This window comes from Carcharodon carcharias, chromosome 4 (assembly GCF_017639515.1).
Source record: "Carcharodon carcharias isolate sCarCar2 chromosome 4, sCarCar2.pri, whole genome shotgun sequence".
In the NCBI taxonomy this organism is placed as follows: Eukaryota; Metazoa; Chordata; class Chondrichthyes; order Lamniformes; family Lamnidae; genus Carcharodon; species Carcharodon carcharias.
In genome coordinates, this window is record NC_054470.1 from 200,990,044 (window position 1) to 201,006,352 (window position 16,309).

At 43.7% G+C, this 16,309-nt stretch overlaps 1 protein-coding gene across 3 annotated transcripts in view; it reads left to right on the forward strand.

Annotated features, from left to right (window-relative positions):
* The window catches only part of rictora (RPTOR independent companion of MTOR, complex 2 a), a 232,197-nt gene that overhangs the window by 116,972 nt on the left and 98,916 nt on the right, over window positions 1–16,309 (forward strand). For all 3 annotated transcript variants that reach the window (XM_041186007.1, XM_041186005.1, XM_041186006.1), the window contains 2 exons: window positions 1,238–1,369; window positions 5,557–5,620. In XM_041186007.1, the coding sequence (XP_041041941.1) occupies window positions 1,238–1,369; window positions 5,557–5,620 (196 nt within the window). The remainder of the gene's footprint in view (window positions 1–1,237; window positions 1,370–5,556; window positions 5,621–16,309) is intronic.

The following is a 16,309-nucleotide window of genomic DNA, read 5'->3' on the forward strand; positions in this document are numbered from 1 at the left end:
GGAAAGTAAGTTGTGAAGAGGTTGTAAGGAGGCTACAAAAGGATATTAAAAACAAAAATAGCTGGAAAAACTCATATTCTGATGAGGAGTCGTACGGACTCAACATTGACTGTGCTCCCCTCTGCAGATGCTGTTGGACCTGCTGAGTTTTTTCAGCTATTTTTGTTTTTGTTTCAGATTTCCAGCACCTGCAGGATTTTGCTTTTTCAAAAGGATAGATAGGTTAGACGAAGTTCTGGCAAATGGAGTATAATGTGGGAAAATGTGAAATGGTCCATTTTGGCAGGAAGAATAAAAAGAAACAGATTATCCTAATTGAGAGATTGTAGAGCTCTGTGATGCAGAGGGATCTCAGTGCCCTAGTGCATGAATCGCAAAAGATTAGTATGCAGGTACAGCAAGTAATTGGGAAAGCAAATAGAATATTATCGTTTATTGTGAGGGGAATTGAATGCAAGAATAGGGAGGTTATGCTTCAGTTATACAGGGCATTGGTGAGACCACATCTGGAGTATTGTGTACAGTATTGCTCTCCTTATTTAAGGAAAGATGTAATTGTGTTACAAGTAGTTCAGAGAAGGTTTACAGGACTAATACCTGGAATGGCCACGTTGTCTTGTGAGGGAAGGTCGGACAGGCTAGATTTGTGTCCACTGGCGACTTGATTGAAACATAAGATCCTGAGGGGTCTTGACAGGGTGGATGTTTCCTCTTGTGGAAGAATCTAGAACTAGGGGTCACGGTTTAAAAATAAGGCGTCTGACATTTAAGACATAGATGAGGAGAAATTTTTTTCTAAGGGTCATGAGTCTTTGGAACTCTCTTCCTCAAAAGGTGGTGGTGGCAGAATCTTTGAATATTTTTAAGGCAGAGGTATATTCTTGATGAGCAAGAGGGTGAAAGGTTATCAGGGGTAGGCAGGAATGCGGAGTTGAGGTTAAAATCAAATCAGCCATGGCAGAGCAGGCTTGAGGGGCTGAGTGGCCTACTCCTTCTAATTTGTATGTTTGTAATTGCTGTTTCGGTACTGTGGCAGGAGGAGAAACCTAATTGGAGATCTGGTCAGTTGCCCCATTCGCTGCTTGTGGCAGCTTGTTGCACACAATTCCATTGCTGCATTTCCCTTCAAAAAAGTAGTGACCACATTCAAAAGTGACTCATTGCCTATGAAGTGCTGAAGGTACTGTGAATATGCTTGTTCTTCCTTCCTTCATAAATATTTTGTCCTCTTATACAGTTTGCGATTAGCATTGTTAAATGAAGCTAAAGAGGTGCGTGCAGCTGGTCTTCGTGCCCTCCGACATCTCATCCGAGATTCCAGTATTCTGCAGAAGGTGCTGAGACTGCGTGTGGATTATTTAATAGCTAGGTTAGTATGTGCTGCTTGGCTGATATTTGATTATTTCAGTTGTACAATGTTTCATTGAAAATATGTAACACATTACCCAATTGCTAAATGCACTTACTGGGTGGACTTAAGTATGTGCAGTTTGTTGTTGTTAACTCACACCTCTAAGCAGCTGGGTTGAGACACTTACAGACTCAATTCGCTTGCACCCTTACTGCTGGCAGGGAGATTTCCACCCTGTAGTGCTAAAGCTGTTTCCTGATTGATCTAGTGCAGTGCTAGTATTCCTGTACAGAAGTCTCATCAGTTGGCTGGTATCAGCTTCAAATATAAAGTCATCAGAATCTCCAGACCACAAATTGGTATATCCAGCTTCCCCACAACAAGCTGGTGGCACCACCAGGGCACTAGATTAAATATCAATCTGGAGAAAGTTCACTTTGAAAGGACAGTGGGCAATGCAGCCATAGTACACTACTAATTCTTAAAATAGTTTATGAACATGTGAAACCAATTTTGCTGTTATCAATCTTCCAGCCTCGCACGCTTAGCTGGAATGACTTCATTCAATTCTTGAAAGATGCCAATTGTCTGATGTTTACATTGATAAGATACGACATAAGTCAAATTGTGGAGTTAATAGGCGGATGCTGCCTCCAGGCTTTTAATATATATAAATATATTATTTAGGAGAAACTCATTTGGGTAACGCCGGACTACATTGATTCCCCAGGAGTGGGCATCGCAGCCGGATGTTACCTGTACAGTCCAAAGGGTTTCTTCTATAATATCATTCAGGAAACTTGCACAGGTAACATCCCATGCCACTGCCTGCACCCAGGAAATTGATGTATGTTTGCACTTGAATTGAAGCTACATGAATACATTTTCCAACCATATGTTTATATGCTCCTCAGCCACTACTGGCATTGACAAGATTGGAAATTCTGGTGGATTGTGGCACTAAACTCTCGCTGCTCTGCTAATTACAATAGAAAATTAAGACATTTGTTGTTGATCTGTGATAGTTAATGGTGTTGGACTCACAGCAGAGGCACGAAAGACCATAAGATGCAAGACCTGAAGTGGGCCATTCAGCCCATAGGGTATGCTCCTCCATTCAATGAGATCATAGATGATCTGATAACGCTCAACTTTACTATCCTGCCTTTTCCCCATAACCCTTGATTCCCTTATTGATTAAAAATCTGTCTATCTCAGCCTTGAATATACTTAACAACCGAACCTCTACAGTCCTCTGTGGTAAAGAATTCCACACGAGGTGAGAGTGATTGCCCTTGACGCCAGGGCAGCATTTGACCAAATGTGGCATCAAGGAATCCTAGCAAGATTGAAGTCAGTGGGGAAAAAAGGGGGAAAGTCTCCACTTTTGGAGTCATACCTGACACAAAGGAAGATGGTTATGGTTCTTGCGAGGCCAATCATCTCAATCCCAAGAGAACGCTGCAGGGGTTCCTTAGGATAGTGTCACAGGTCCAAGCGCCTTCAGCTGCTGCTTCAATGAGATCAGAAGTGGGGGTGTTCGCTCACCATTGCACAGTGCTCAGAATCATTAATGACTCCTCAGATACTGAAGCAGTCCGTGTCCACATGCATCAAGACCTAGATGACACTCGGGTTTAGGCTGGTAAATGGCAAGTGATATTTGGGCCTCAGAAGTGCTAAAATGACTATCTCCAACAAGAGAGAATCTAACCATCTCCCCTTAATATTCAGTGCCATTGCTGAATCATCCACCATTAACATCCTGGTGGTTACCATTGACAGAAACTGAACTGGACCAGCCATATAAATACTGTGGCTGAAGAGCAGCTCAGTGGCAGGGATACTGAGGTGAGTAACTCATCTCTTGTCTTCCTAAAGCCTGTCCATCATCTGCAAAGCATAAGTCAGGAAACTCTCCTGCTTGCTCGGCCCCCGGTCCACCACCTTAAGCATTCACTCCCTCCGTCATCAGTACACAGTGGCAGCATTGTGTACCATTTACAAGATGCACTGCAGTAACTCGCCAAGGCTCCTTCGACAGCACCTTCCAAATCCACAACCTCTGTCACCTAGAAGGACAAGGGCAGCAGATGCCCCAAGTCTCTCATCATCCTGACTTGGAAGTATATCGTCGTTCCTTCGCTGTCGCTGGATCAAAATCCTGGAATTCCCTTCCTAACAGCACAAATGGTGTGCAGCAGTTCAAGAAGGAAGCTCACCACCACCTTCTTCAGGGCAATTGGAACGAGCAAGAAATGCTGCCCGTCAGCACTATTGATATTTCATGAAAGAAAAAGGAAAATCATTTTGATTGGTACATACAGCCTCTGCTAGTGTGATTTGGGTTTTTCACTGTTTTCTGAACCATTGGACAGAATGCCCCCTGTCAATAGCACTCTGGATCTAGAAGGCTGGCTTTCCTGCTGCAGTGGGATTGATTTACATGTACTGGCATGTGTCAGTTCTAAATGGTTAATGGGCGCTAATCTACAAGAATGATGAATATCCCAAATTCCCAGCTTCAGTCTGAATACATAATTATGTACAAGTGTATAGGTTTACCTGCGTACAAGTGATAATGAAAAGGCTGGATCACAATAGGGTCACAAATAAATTCAAAGTCTTTGGAAGACCCTACCATCTCTACTGTAGGCTGAAGGCACAGGGATTAAGAAATGCCAAGCAACATGAAGGGCAATGAATCTCAGTGTAAACATGAGCCTGAAGGCAGTTGCTGATCTGACTGTCTCCCATACAGCCAGCAAAAAGATCTATGTCTCTTATTGCCATGTACAGATGGTGCTGCCAAAACTCCAGTTAGTAATACAATGACAGGCTACTTTGTCAAGGCTACTTCAGCAAAGCTTTTGATAAAGTCCCACATAGAAAACTGATAACGAAGGTAAGAGCCCATGGGATCCAAGGCAATTTGGCAAATTGGATCCAGAATTGGCTGAGCGGCAGGAAGCAGAGGGTGATAGTCAAGGGATGTTTTTGTGACTGGGTGCCTGTGTCCAGTGGGGTTCCACAGAGATCGATGTTGAGTCCCTTGCTATTTGTGGTATATATAAATGATTTAGACTTAAATGTAAGAGTGTTGATCAGTAAGTTCGTGGATGTTACAAAAATTGGTCAGGTGATAAATAGCAAAGAGGATAACCTTAGATTGCAGGAGGATATAGTCGGGCTGGTCAGATGGGTGATCAGTGGCAAATGGAATTTAATCCGGATAAGTGTGAGGTGATGTACTTGGGCAGGACAAACAAGGCACGGGAATACACGATGAATGTAGGACCCTGGGAAGTACCAAGGATCAGAGGGACCTTGGTGTGCATGTTCACCGGTCCCTTAAGTTAGCGGGACAGATAGATAAGGTGGTTAAGAAGGCATATGGGATACTTGCCTTTATTAGCCGAGGCATAGAATATAAGAGCAGGGAGATTATGCTGGAACTGTATAAAACACTGGTTAGGCCACAGCTAGAGTATTACATGCAGTTCTGGAATCTGCATTATAGGAAGGATGTGATTGCACTGGAGAGAGTGCACAGGACATCTACCAGGATGTTGCCTGGGCTGGAGAGTTTTAGTTATGAGAAGGGATTGGATAGGCTGGGGCTATTTTCCTTGGAGCAGAGGAGATTGAGGGGGGACATGATTGAGGTGTATAAAATTATGAGGGGCATAGATAGGGTAGACAGGGAGGAGCTTTTCCCCTTGGTGGAGGGGTCAATAACCAGGGAGCATAGCTTTAAGGTAAGGGGCAGGAGGTTTAGAGGGGATGTGAGGAAGAATCTTTTCACCCAGAGGGTGTTGGGAATCTGGAACTCACTGCCTGAAAAGGTGATAGAGGCAGAAACCCTCATAACATTTAAGAAGTATTTGGATGTGCACCTGCTATGCCATGGCATACAAGGCTGTGGGCCTAGTGCTGGAAAATGGGATTAGAATAGTTAGGTACTTGTTTGACTGTGTAGACTCGATGGGCCGAAGGGCCTTTTTCTGTGCTGTAAACCTCTGATTCTACAATGACAGGCTACTTTGTGAGAACCAGTTCAGTGTAGTAATACAGTGACAGTTTGCTGTGTTGGCCACCACTCCAGGATAGTTATTACTGTGATAGTTTGCTGTGAGTCACCACTCCAGTACAGCAATACGGTGACATAATTGAACAACACAATCTTTGTGATCTTCTTTCTCCAGGTGTATAGACATACAACAGAGTAACGAGGTGGAGCGAACACAAGCTCTTCGATTGGTTCGAAAGGTAAACACTCTGTATTACTACTGCATCAACACAGGATTTGTAAATATCATATTCAGTGAAATATTCTTGTAACAAGCTGGCTGGAGTTGCATGAATAATACATCATGCCCATGTCGATACTGTACTCTGAGAATTTCCCTTTTAAGTGTTCATGTTTCTTCCTCCTCCATTGACCTTGATACAGAAGAAGCAAGAGAATGTGTTTTGCTTCTGTTACCTTTCAGTTGAATTTTTTTGTCTTAGAATTACTCTAGCAGAGCTAGATATGGTAGTGTAGAAGAACTTTTACTGATCTCGAACCACCTACTATGCTTTTCCGAGCCCCTCAATCGCTTTATTCTCCAGAAATAACCTCTCATTGCCTCCTTTGTTTTTTTTCATTGTTCATTTCATTGTTATTACCTGGTAACATATTGAGCACCTTGATTAACTTTTGGGTGAAAAACATTTCCTCCATCTTATTCTTAACTTCTTCACTTCTAACTTGTGTTCCAGGCGCCTCAGCCCTTCATCACAATGAACGATACACTTTGAATAACTTCCAATTGTCCATTCCTGTCATATATTCTTAAGATCCAAAGAGAAGGTTGAATTTCCTCATCTGAATTACCTAATAGAAATAATGCAGTTTTTTGCTTTTGTCTATTTTGGTAAGAAGCTAGTATGGTTACTAGGAGTTTGGAGAAAGGAGGTGAAAGAGGAATAGAGTAAATTCATTCTGTTATGTTGGTCAAGTATGTGAGCAGGCAAAGAATTTCCCAGTTCTGGTGAATGGGAGGAGAGCTGTGAGAATGATTAAAATGCACGCATAGATATTGTACTCGGTGTCCTCTCACCATTTGCTGTGTCTCTTACTTACATCACTTCAATAATTGCACCAACTGTCCCAGAGATTTGGAAAGTACATTTTTCTTTTTTGAAGTGGGGTGGGGGTTGGTAGGTAGTTCTGGCCCACTCTGTGTCGCACTCTTGTCCACTGTGATTGAGATTGGCAATTAGCTTGTACAATAATTGTATCCTATCAAAATTCTGGATTTCGTTTTATCCTGTTTCTGATCTTCGAATTTATTTTGAATAAGGATTGAATGTTACCTCTCTTCCCCCAGCACCCGCCCCCACATACACACACACACACTCATATATAAAAACAAAAAACTGCGGATGCTGGAAATCCAAAACAAAAACAGAATTACCTGGAAAAACTCAGCAAATCTGGCAGCATCGGCGGAGAAGAAAAGAGTTGACGTTTCGAGTCCTCAGGACTGTTCTGTTGAAGGGTCATGAGGACTCGAAACGTCAACTCTTTTCTTCTCCGCCGATGCTGCCAGACCTCCTGAGTTTTTCCAGGTAATTCTGTTTTTGTTTTACACACACACACTCTCTCTCCTTGACTGCATATGCTGAGTGCATGGTTCCCCACATATACATCCACCCAATAACTTTTTCATCAACATCACAATCTCCAGAGGTATCTTGCTCAACTACCTCTGAATCACAGAATGCCCCCAATTTCCCAAATGCTGAGCTCTGGATGTTATGTCAATACACCACCCTGCAAATGTAGATTGGGCAGTTTCCCACAAAGCTTCCAAACCACTAAACCTACAGGTCTTTCAGTTTACTTAAAGCACTTTCATTAACTTCATTGATGTTTTACTAGCCCCATTTTCCCATGACATTGTTTAGGCAAGAGTGATAGAATTAAACTCCCTTCAAACAATCAGGGCAATATAGATTCAATACAGTGTAAAACTCCAGCTATTGTGCCTAGAATTTTGAACTTGGAAGTTTGCCGCATAGAAGGATATTCAGTCCAACATGTCCGCGCCAGTTCTTTTACTGGGACATTACAAAATTAGTCTCTCCATAGCCCAGCATCTTTCTCTGTTTGAGACATTTATCTGCTGTTATGAAATAGTCTCTGTTTTCATGCTCCAACATCTGTGTGTAAAGAAACTTCTCTACACCCTTTCCTCCAGTGACAGTTTTAAAATAATGACTAACCTGTACAGTAGCAATCTGATGCAATCTTTTCTTCTTTATGGCGTCTCTGTGCCAGATGTAGAACAATTGGTGGATTGAGGTTAATCTATGGATCCGCATCACTTGGGGGGTGGGGGTGTTGGTGGTGGGAAACAGTGGCGTAGTGGACTAGTCATCCAGAGGCCCAGGCTCTGGCCCGTGGGTTCAAATCCCACCATTGCAGCTGGTGGAATTTAAGCTTAATTAATAAACCTGGAATATAAAATTAGTTTCAGTAATGGTGACCATGAAACTATCATCAATTGCTGTAAAGACCTATCTGGTTCACTAATGTCCTTTACAGGAGGAAATCTACCGCCCTTACCTGGTCCGGCCTACATGTGACTCCAGACCCAATGTGGTTGATTTTTAATTGCCCTCTGAAATGGCCCAGCAGGCCACTCAGTTGTTCCAAACCACTACAAAATCTATGGCAAACCCAGCCCTGTTGACCCTGAAAATTCCCCTTATTAACATCTGGGTGCTTGTGCCAAAATTGGGAGGGCTGTTCCACAGACTAGTCAAGCAACAACCTGATATAATCAGACTTACGGAATCATGTCTTGCAGGCAATGTCACAAACACTGCCAGCACCTTCCTTGGGTATGTCCCCTCCCACTGGTAGGTGTTATGACCTGGATGTGAGGAGTGCATTGTTTGTCTCTTGTTCCACTACTCGACAATCACAACATATATTTCAACACTTCCTCCAGCTAGCTTTGTAGCCAATTATGTGTTTTACCTATGAATCTCAGATATACCGCTTGGTGCTCAAGTTTCTTGAATAAACACCAAAATTATTAGTTTATTATAAAAACAGACATATCAAGTAGAAAAGCAAAGCTTATTAACACACAGTATGAAATATGAAAATATAATAATTCTTTCTAAATACCCTAACACACACACCCAAAAAAATAAATAAATAGAGGAATTCTACGAAAAGGTTAAAAGTTAATGGTTCACAGGGAATAGGCATTGATAATGGCATCGTTGAAATAGTGTCCAGATCATGCAGTCTCTCAGCACTGGTCTGTCTGCAAAACAATCGATAACTATTATATTACTTTTCAGACAGACTTCACTGAAAACTTGCAGTCAGTCAATTTCAGAACATAGAGCAACTCCCATTCACTTTTTGCTTTGGCTTGGGCCTGGAACTTCAGGAGCTATTGTCTTCTTTACCCAAGCAGTTGATTCTTGTTTTCTTCCCAAAGCGAAAGCAACCTACCAGCTTTTAAACACAGTTTTCCAGGCATGGCTTTTTTCAAAGCCATAAGCCACCATGTGACCCTTCTGTAAACAGTCCAGCCTTCCAGCTTCTTTAACACTGCATCATTTTCTTGTAAAATGTTGCATCTTCCAGGACCAGCAGCAATCGGTGTCCTTGCCTTACCCCTTTGAGGAACAGTGTCTTTTAAAACACATTCTTCCAGAATGTTCTTCATCCTTGAAGATGAACCATTTTCTATGATTAAAGCATCTAGCACATAGGGCAGAGGTGGCGGCACAGTGGTATACAGTCGGGAGGGAGTTGCCCTGGGAGTTCTCAACATCAATTCTGGACCCCATGAAGTCTCATGGCATCAAGGAACCTCCTGCTGATTACCACCTCCTGCCACCCTCAGCTGATGAATCAGTACTCATCCATGTTGAAAACCACTGAGGAGTGATTCCACTGAGGGTGGCTAGGGCACAGAATGTACTCTGTTTGGGGGATGCCAAAGTATATCACCAAGAGTGCTTGGTAGCACCACTACTAACTGAACAGGCTGAGCCCTAAAGGACATAGTTGCTAGACTGGGCCTGCAGCAAGTGGCGAGGGAACCAACTAAAGGGAAAATCCTACTTGACATCATCCTCACCAATGTATCTGTCGCAAATGCATCTGTCCATGAGAATATTGGTGGAAGTGTCCACCACCCATTCCTTGTGCAGGCGAAGCCTGTCTTTATGTTGAGGAGGTACCCTCAATGGCACTACCAGCATGCTAAATAAGATAGATTTCAAACAGATCTAGCAACTCAAAACTGGGCATCCATGAGACCCTGTGGACCATCTGCAGTAGCAGAATTGGATACACCCACAATCTGTAACCCCATGGCCCAGCATGTCCCGTTGGCCATTGCCATCAAACCAGGGTCCAATGAAGAGTGCAGGAGGGAATGCCAGGAACTACACCGGGCATACCTAAAAATGAGGTATCACCCTGGTGAAGCTACAACACAGGGCTCCTTGCATGCAAAACAGTGAAAATAGCATGCAATAGACAGAGCTAACCAATGGATCAGATCTAAGCTCTGCAGTCATGCCACATCCAGTTGTCAGTGGTGGTGGACAATTAAACAATCTACTGGAGGAGGAGGCTCCACAAATATTCCCATCCTCAGTGATGGTGGAGCCCAATATATTCATGCAAAAGAGAAGGCTAAAGCACTTGCAACAATCTTCAGCCAGAAGTGCCAAGAATATGATCCATCTCAGCTTCATAATATCCCCAGTTTCACATGCCAGGCTTCAGTCAATTTGATTCGCTCCAAGTGATATCAAGAAACGGCTGAAGACTGGATAATACAAAGGCTATGGGCCCTGATAACATTCCGGCAATAGTACTGAAGACTTGTGCTGAAGAGTGTACTCTGGCCCTTTGCCAAGCTGTTCCAGTACAGCTACGACACTGGCATCTGCCCGGCAAGTGGAAAATTGCCCAAGTATGTGCTGCCCACAAAAAGCAGGATAAATCCAACCTGGCCAGTTACCACCCCATCAGTCATCAACAGAGTGACAAAGTGTTATTGACAGCTTGCGGGGAGACGATGGTGCAGTGGTATTGTCACTGGACTGGTATTCCAGAGACCAGATTAATGCTCTGGGACCTGGGTTCGAAGCCTGCCACGGCAGATGGTGGAATTTGAATTCAATAAATAAACATTTGGAATTAAAAGTCTAATGATGACCCTGAAACCATTGTCATAAAAACCCATCTGGTTCACTAGTGTCCTTTAGGGAAGGAAATCTGCCGTCCTTACCTGGTCTGGCCTATATGTGACTCCAGACCCACTTAAAAATGCCCTCTGAAGAAGGGCAATTAGGGATGGGCAATAAATGCTAGCCAGCGACACCCACATCTCACGAGCAAATAAAACGAAAATATCAAGCAGCACTTGCTTAGCAATAGCATGCTCACTGATACTCAGTTTGGGTTCTGCCAGGACCACTCAACTCTTATTTCAAACATGACAAAAGAGTTGAACTCAAGGTGAGTTGAGGGTGTCTGCCCTTGACATCAAGGCGGCATTTGACTGAATGTGACACCAAAGATCCAGAACAAAACTGAAGTCAGTCAGAAAGCAGGGGGCGGGGGGATAAAACTCCACAGTTTGGAGACATGCCTAGCGCAAAGGACGATGGTTGTGGTTGTTGGAGGTCATCTCAGCCCCAGGACATCACTGCAGGGCTTCCTCAGGGTAGTTTCCTAGGCCCAACCATCTTCAGCTGCTTCGTGAATGACCATCATAAGGTCAGGGGTGGGAATGTTCACTGATGATGTTCACCATTCGCGACTCCTCAGATACTGAAGCAATCTGTGCCCATATGCTGGACAACATTCAGGCTTAGGCTGATAAGGAGCAAGTAACATGCATGCCACACAATTGCTGGCAATGACCATCTCCAATAAGAGAGAATACAACTATCTCCCCTTGACATTCAATGGCGTTACAATCACTCAATCCCCCACTATCAACATCCTGGTGGCCATTGACCAGAAACTGGACTGGCCATATAAATAGTGTGACTATAAGAGCAAGTTAGTAGAGGCTGGGAATTCTACAGAGAGTAACTCACCTGACAACCTACCCAAAGCCATCATCTACAAGGGACAAGTCAGGAGCGTGATGGAATATCCTCCATTTGTCTGGATGAGATGCAGCTCCAACAACACTCAAGCTCAACACCATTAGAGGACAAAGCAGCCAGCTTGATTGGAACCCCATTCGCCACCTTGAACATCATCCACACCCTGCACAGTGGCAGCAGTGTGTACCACCTACAAGATGTACGGCAACAACTCACTAAGGCTCTTAGCACCTTCCAAATCCATGACTGCTACCACCTAGAAGGATGGGGGAAGAAGAGGCATGGAAACAACACCACCACCTGCAAATTCCCCTCGAAGCCGCACAACATCCTGACTTGGAACTGTATCGCCGTTCCTTCACTGTCGCTGGGTCAAAATCCTGCAATTCCCTCCCGTGCAGCACTGTCTGTTTTCCTGCACCACAAGGACTGCAGTGGTTGAAGAAGTGGTTCAGCATGGTTTTGTTAAGGGGAGGTCATGTCTGACCAATTTGATTGAATTTTTCTAAGAGGTGACAAGGTGTGTAGATGAGGGCAATGCATTTGATGTAGTCCACTTGGATAAGGTCCCGCAAGGGAGACTGATAACGAAGTTAAGAGCCGATTGGATCCAAGGCAATTTGGCGAATTGGCTGAGTGGCAAGAAGCAGAGGGTGATGGTCGAGGGGTGTTTTTGTGACTGGATACCTGTGTCCAGTGGGATTCTACAGGGATCAGTGTTGAGTCCCTTGCTGTTTATGGTATATATATAAACGATTTAGACTTGAATGTAGGAGGGTTGATCAGTAAGTTTGTGGATGACATAAAAATTGGTGGGGTGGTAAATAGTGAAGAGGATAAACTTAGATTACAGGAGGATATAGACAGGCTGATCAGTGACAAATGGAATTTGATCCGGATAAGTGTGAGGTGATGTACTTGGGCAGGACAAACAAGGCTCGGGAATACACAATGAGTGGTAGGACCTTGGGAAGTACTGAGGTGTGCATGTCCACCAGTCCCTTAAGGTAGAAGGACAGGTCAATAAGGTGATTAAGAAGGCATGTGAGATACTTGCCTTTATTAGCCGAGGCATAGAATATAAGAGCAGGGAGGTTAGACCACAGCTAGAGTATTGCGTGCAGTTCTGGAATCTGCATTATAGGAAGGATGTGATTGCACTGGAGAGAGTGCACAGGACATCTACCAGGATGTTGCCTGGGCTGGAGAGTTTTAGTTCTGAGGAGAGATTGGATAGATTGGGGTTATTTTCCTTGGAGCAGAGGAGATTGAGGGAGGACATGATTGAGGTGTATAAAATTATGAGGGGCATAGATATGGTAGACAGGAAGGAACTTTTCCCCTTGGTGGAGGGATCAATAACCAGGAGGCATAGATTTAAGGTAAGGGGCAGGAGGTTTAGAGGGGATGTGAGGAAGAATCTTTTCACCCAGAGGGTGTTGGGAATCTGGAACTCACTGCCTGAAAGGGTGGTAGAGGCAGAAATTCTCATAACATTTAAGAAGTATTTGGATGTGCACCTGCGATGCCATGGGATACAAGGCTATGAGCCTCGTGCTTGAAAATAAGATTTGAATAGCTAGGTACTTGTTTGACCAGTGCACATTCGATGGGCTGAAGGGCTTTTTTCTGTGCTGTAGACCTCTATGACGCTAAGGTGGTTCACTTCCACCTTCTCGAGGGCAATTAAGTGTGGGCAATAAATACTGGCCTAGCTTGTACGTCCCATGAAAGAATTTTTAAAATAATTGTTTCTTTTTCCAATTTCCAGCATCTATGGTACTTTGCTCTTAGAAAAATAATTCTTTTCACTTTGCAAAAAAAATGCAGGCGAGATTTTCGTCCTGTGAACCCAACTACCGGAGCTGAACAGACGATGTGTGAACCAGCATCATCAGTCAGCTCTTAATGTTTATCCCCCCCACTAATATCATGAGTCATGTAACTGCAGAACCTTCTCTTTGGAATATCCAACAGACACATGAAACATTTTCTTTTAAAATCTGACTATTTTATTCCTCTCCATTAAGGTTTTTGCTGAAAATAGTATTTATCTCCTCTTCTTTCACCGATCCACAAATATATTCACTGCAGTACAATTAACCTTTTCAAGGCTGTTCCAGATTTTCAGTAATGTCATGAAAGGTTTATATTCCCTTTTGTTCTCATCTTGTTTAAATCTAGTGTCCTGGTCTTCCTAGTAATTCGTTCCAGCTGTTAATCAGCCTTCATGTACAGAAATGCTTCCTGACATCTGATGACAGTTTTACTCGATGGTAGCACTCCTGCTGTTAAAAGCTGTGGGTTCAAGATCCATTCCTACATGTGAGGCTGACATTTTGAGGGACTACTGAGGAAAAGCTGCATTGTTTTAATGCCGTCTTAGTTGAGGTGTTAAAATGATGCCCTATCTACCAGTGCAGTAAGCAGCAAAGCTTCCTTGGCACTATTGGAAGAAGGGCTGGGAGTTTTTCCACACATTCCTCTCTCCAGCAAGACTACTAGTTGGCCTTTCAGTCATTTCAAATATTGAAAATCTGAAAGAAAAACAGAAAATACTGTAGACACTCAGGCCATTCAGCAGCTGTGGAGAAAATGGGCAAGTTATTATTCCAGAACTAACCCTCCTTCATTTGCTGTTTGAGATCTTGCTGTGCACAACTTGGCTGCATGTTTGCCTCCCTGGCAATGATCACACTTCAAAACTAATCCATTGGCTATGAAGAGTTTTCGGACATCTTGAGAACTTGAAAGGCCTTCATATAGAATCTTAGAGGTCTACAGCACAGTAAAAGGCCCATCGAGTCTGCGCCGGACAAACAAGTACCTAACTATTCTAATCCCATTTTCCAGCACTAGGCCCATAGCCTTGTATGCCATGACATCGCAAGTGCGCATCCAAATACTTCCTAAATGTTATGAGGGTTTCTGCCTCTACCACTCTTTCAGATTCCCACCACCCTCTGGGTAAAAAAATTCTTTCTCACATCCCCTCTAAACCTCCTCCTCCTTAAATCTATGCCCCCTGGTTATTGATCCCTCCACCAAGGGGAAAAGCTCCTCCCTGTCTAGCCTATCTATGCCCCTCATAATTTTATACACCTCAATCATGTCCCCCTCTCAATCTCCTCTGCTCCAAGGAAAATAGCCCCAGCCTATCCAATCTCTCCTCATAAGTAAAACTCTCCAGCCCAGGCAACATCCTGGTAAACCTCCTGTGCACTCTCTCCAGTGCAATCACATCCTTCCTATAATGCGGATTCCAGAACTGCACGTAATACTCTAGCTGTGGCCTAATCAGCGTTTTATACAGTTCCAGCATAACCTCCCTGCTCTTATATTCTGTGCCTTGGCTAATAAAGGCATGCATCCCATATACCTTCTTAACCACCTTATCTACCTGTCCCACTAACTTAAGAGACTGGTGAACATGCATACCAAGGTCCCTCTGATCCTTGGTACTTCCCAGGGTCCTACTATTCATCATGTATTCCCGTGCCTTGTTTGTCCTGCCCAAGTACATCACCTCACGCTTATCCGAATTAAATTCCATTTGCCACTGATCACCCATCTGACCAGCCCGACTATATCCTCCTGTAATCTAAAGCTTTTCTCCTCACTATTTACCACCTGACCAATTTTTGTGTCATCCATGAACTCACTGATCAACCCTCCTACATTTAAGTCTAAATCATTTATATATACCACAAACAGCAAGGGACCCAACACCGATCCCTGTGGGACCCCACTGGACACAGGCATCCAGTCACAAAAACACCCCTCGACCACCCTCTGCTTCCTACCACTTAGCCAATTCTGGATCCAAATTGCCTTGGATCCCATGGACTCTTACCTTCGTTATCAGTCTCCCTTGCGGGGCCTTATCAAAAGCCTTGCTGAAGTCCAAGTAGACTACGTCAAATGCATTGCCCTCATCCACAAGTCTGGTCACCTCTTTGGAAAAAATCTAATTGGTCAGACATGACCTCCCCTTAACAAAATCATGCTGACTGTCCTTAATTAATCCCTGCCTCTCCAAGTGTAGATTAATTCTGTCCCTCAGAATTGCTTCTAATAATTTCCCCACCACTGTGGTTAGCCTGACAGGCTTGTAGTTCCCTCGTTTATCCCTTCTTCCATTCTTCAATAATGGTATCACATTTACTAACCTCCAGTCCTCTGGCACCTCTCCTGTGGCCAGAGGTATGAATGCAAGTTCATTCTTTCATCTGCCCTATAATTGCCTATCACAGTTTTTACCTTGTGCCCTCTTGTCCTTTTGTATCTGAATATTGGGGTCAAATTGATTCTTTCAGTTCTCCCTTCTGACACCAGCTCAGATTAGATTGCAGCACATAATGATGCCTATTTCTAAACTGGCTGAACTTGGTGCTATAAACTACTTCTGCTAGCTGCTTTGTTTGTGTAGTCTCAAAATAAGGTGACCACAGAGGTTGAACCTGGCTTTCAGCAGAGTGCTAATTGACTCCCCTACTCATGCTTTATTGAGACAAAAAAGGCAGGCTGTGGTTGGTGAGAGGATCTTGTTTTATGTGAAGAGGGCGTCCTGATTTGACTGGACTTCCTGTTGTGTGGTTTTCAGTTGAACAATGTGGCTGGGAACATCAGTAGACTTCTCGCAAAGAGAAAGACCTCAAAGGTCTCTGGGGAGGGGCAGGCTTGTGGGGGGAAGAGGTGGGTGTGTTTAAGCATACTGATGGTGAAATCCTGTTATTTGCATATTCCAGCTGGTAAACAACAAAGTGGGTGATATAGAGATATTGCTGGGTGTGCCAGGAATTTCCCTGC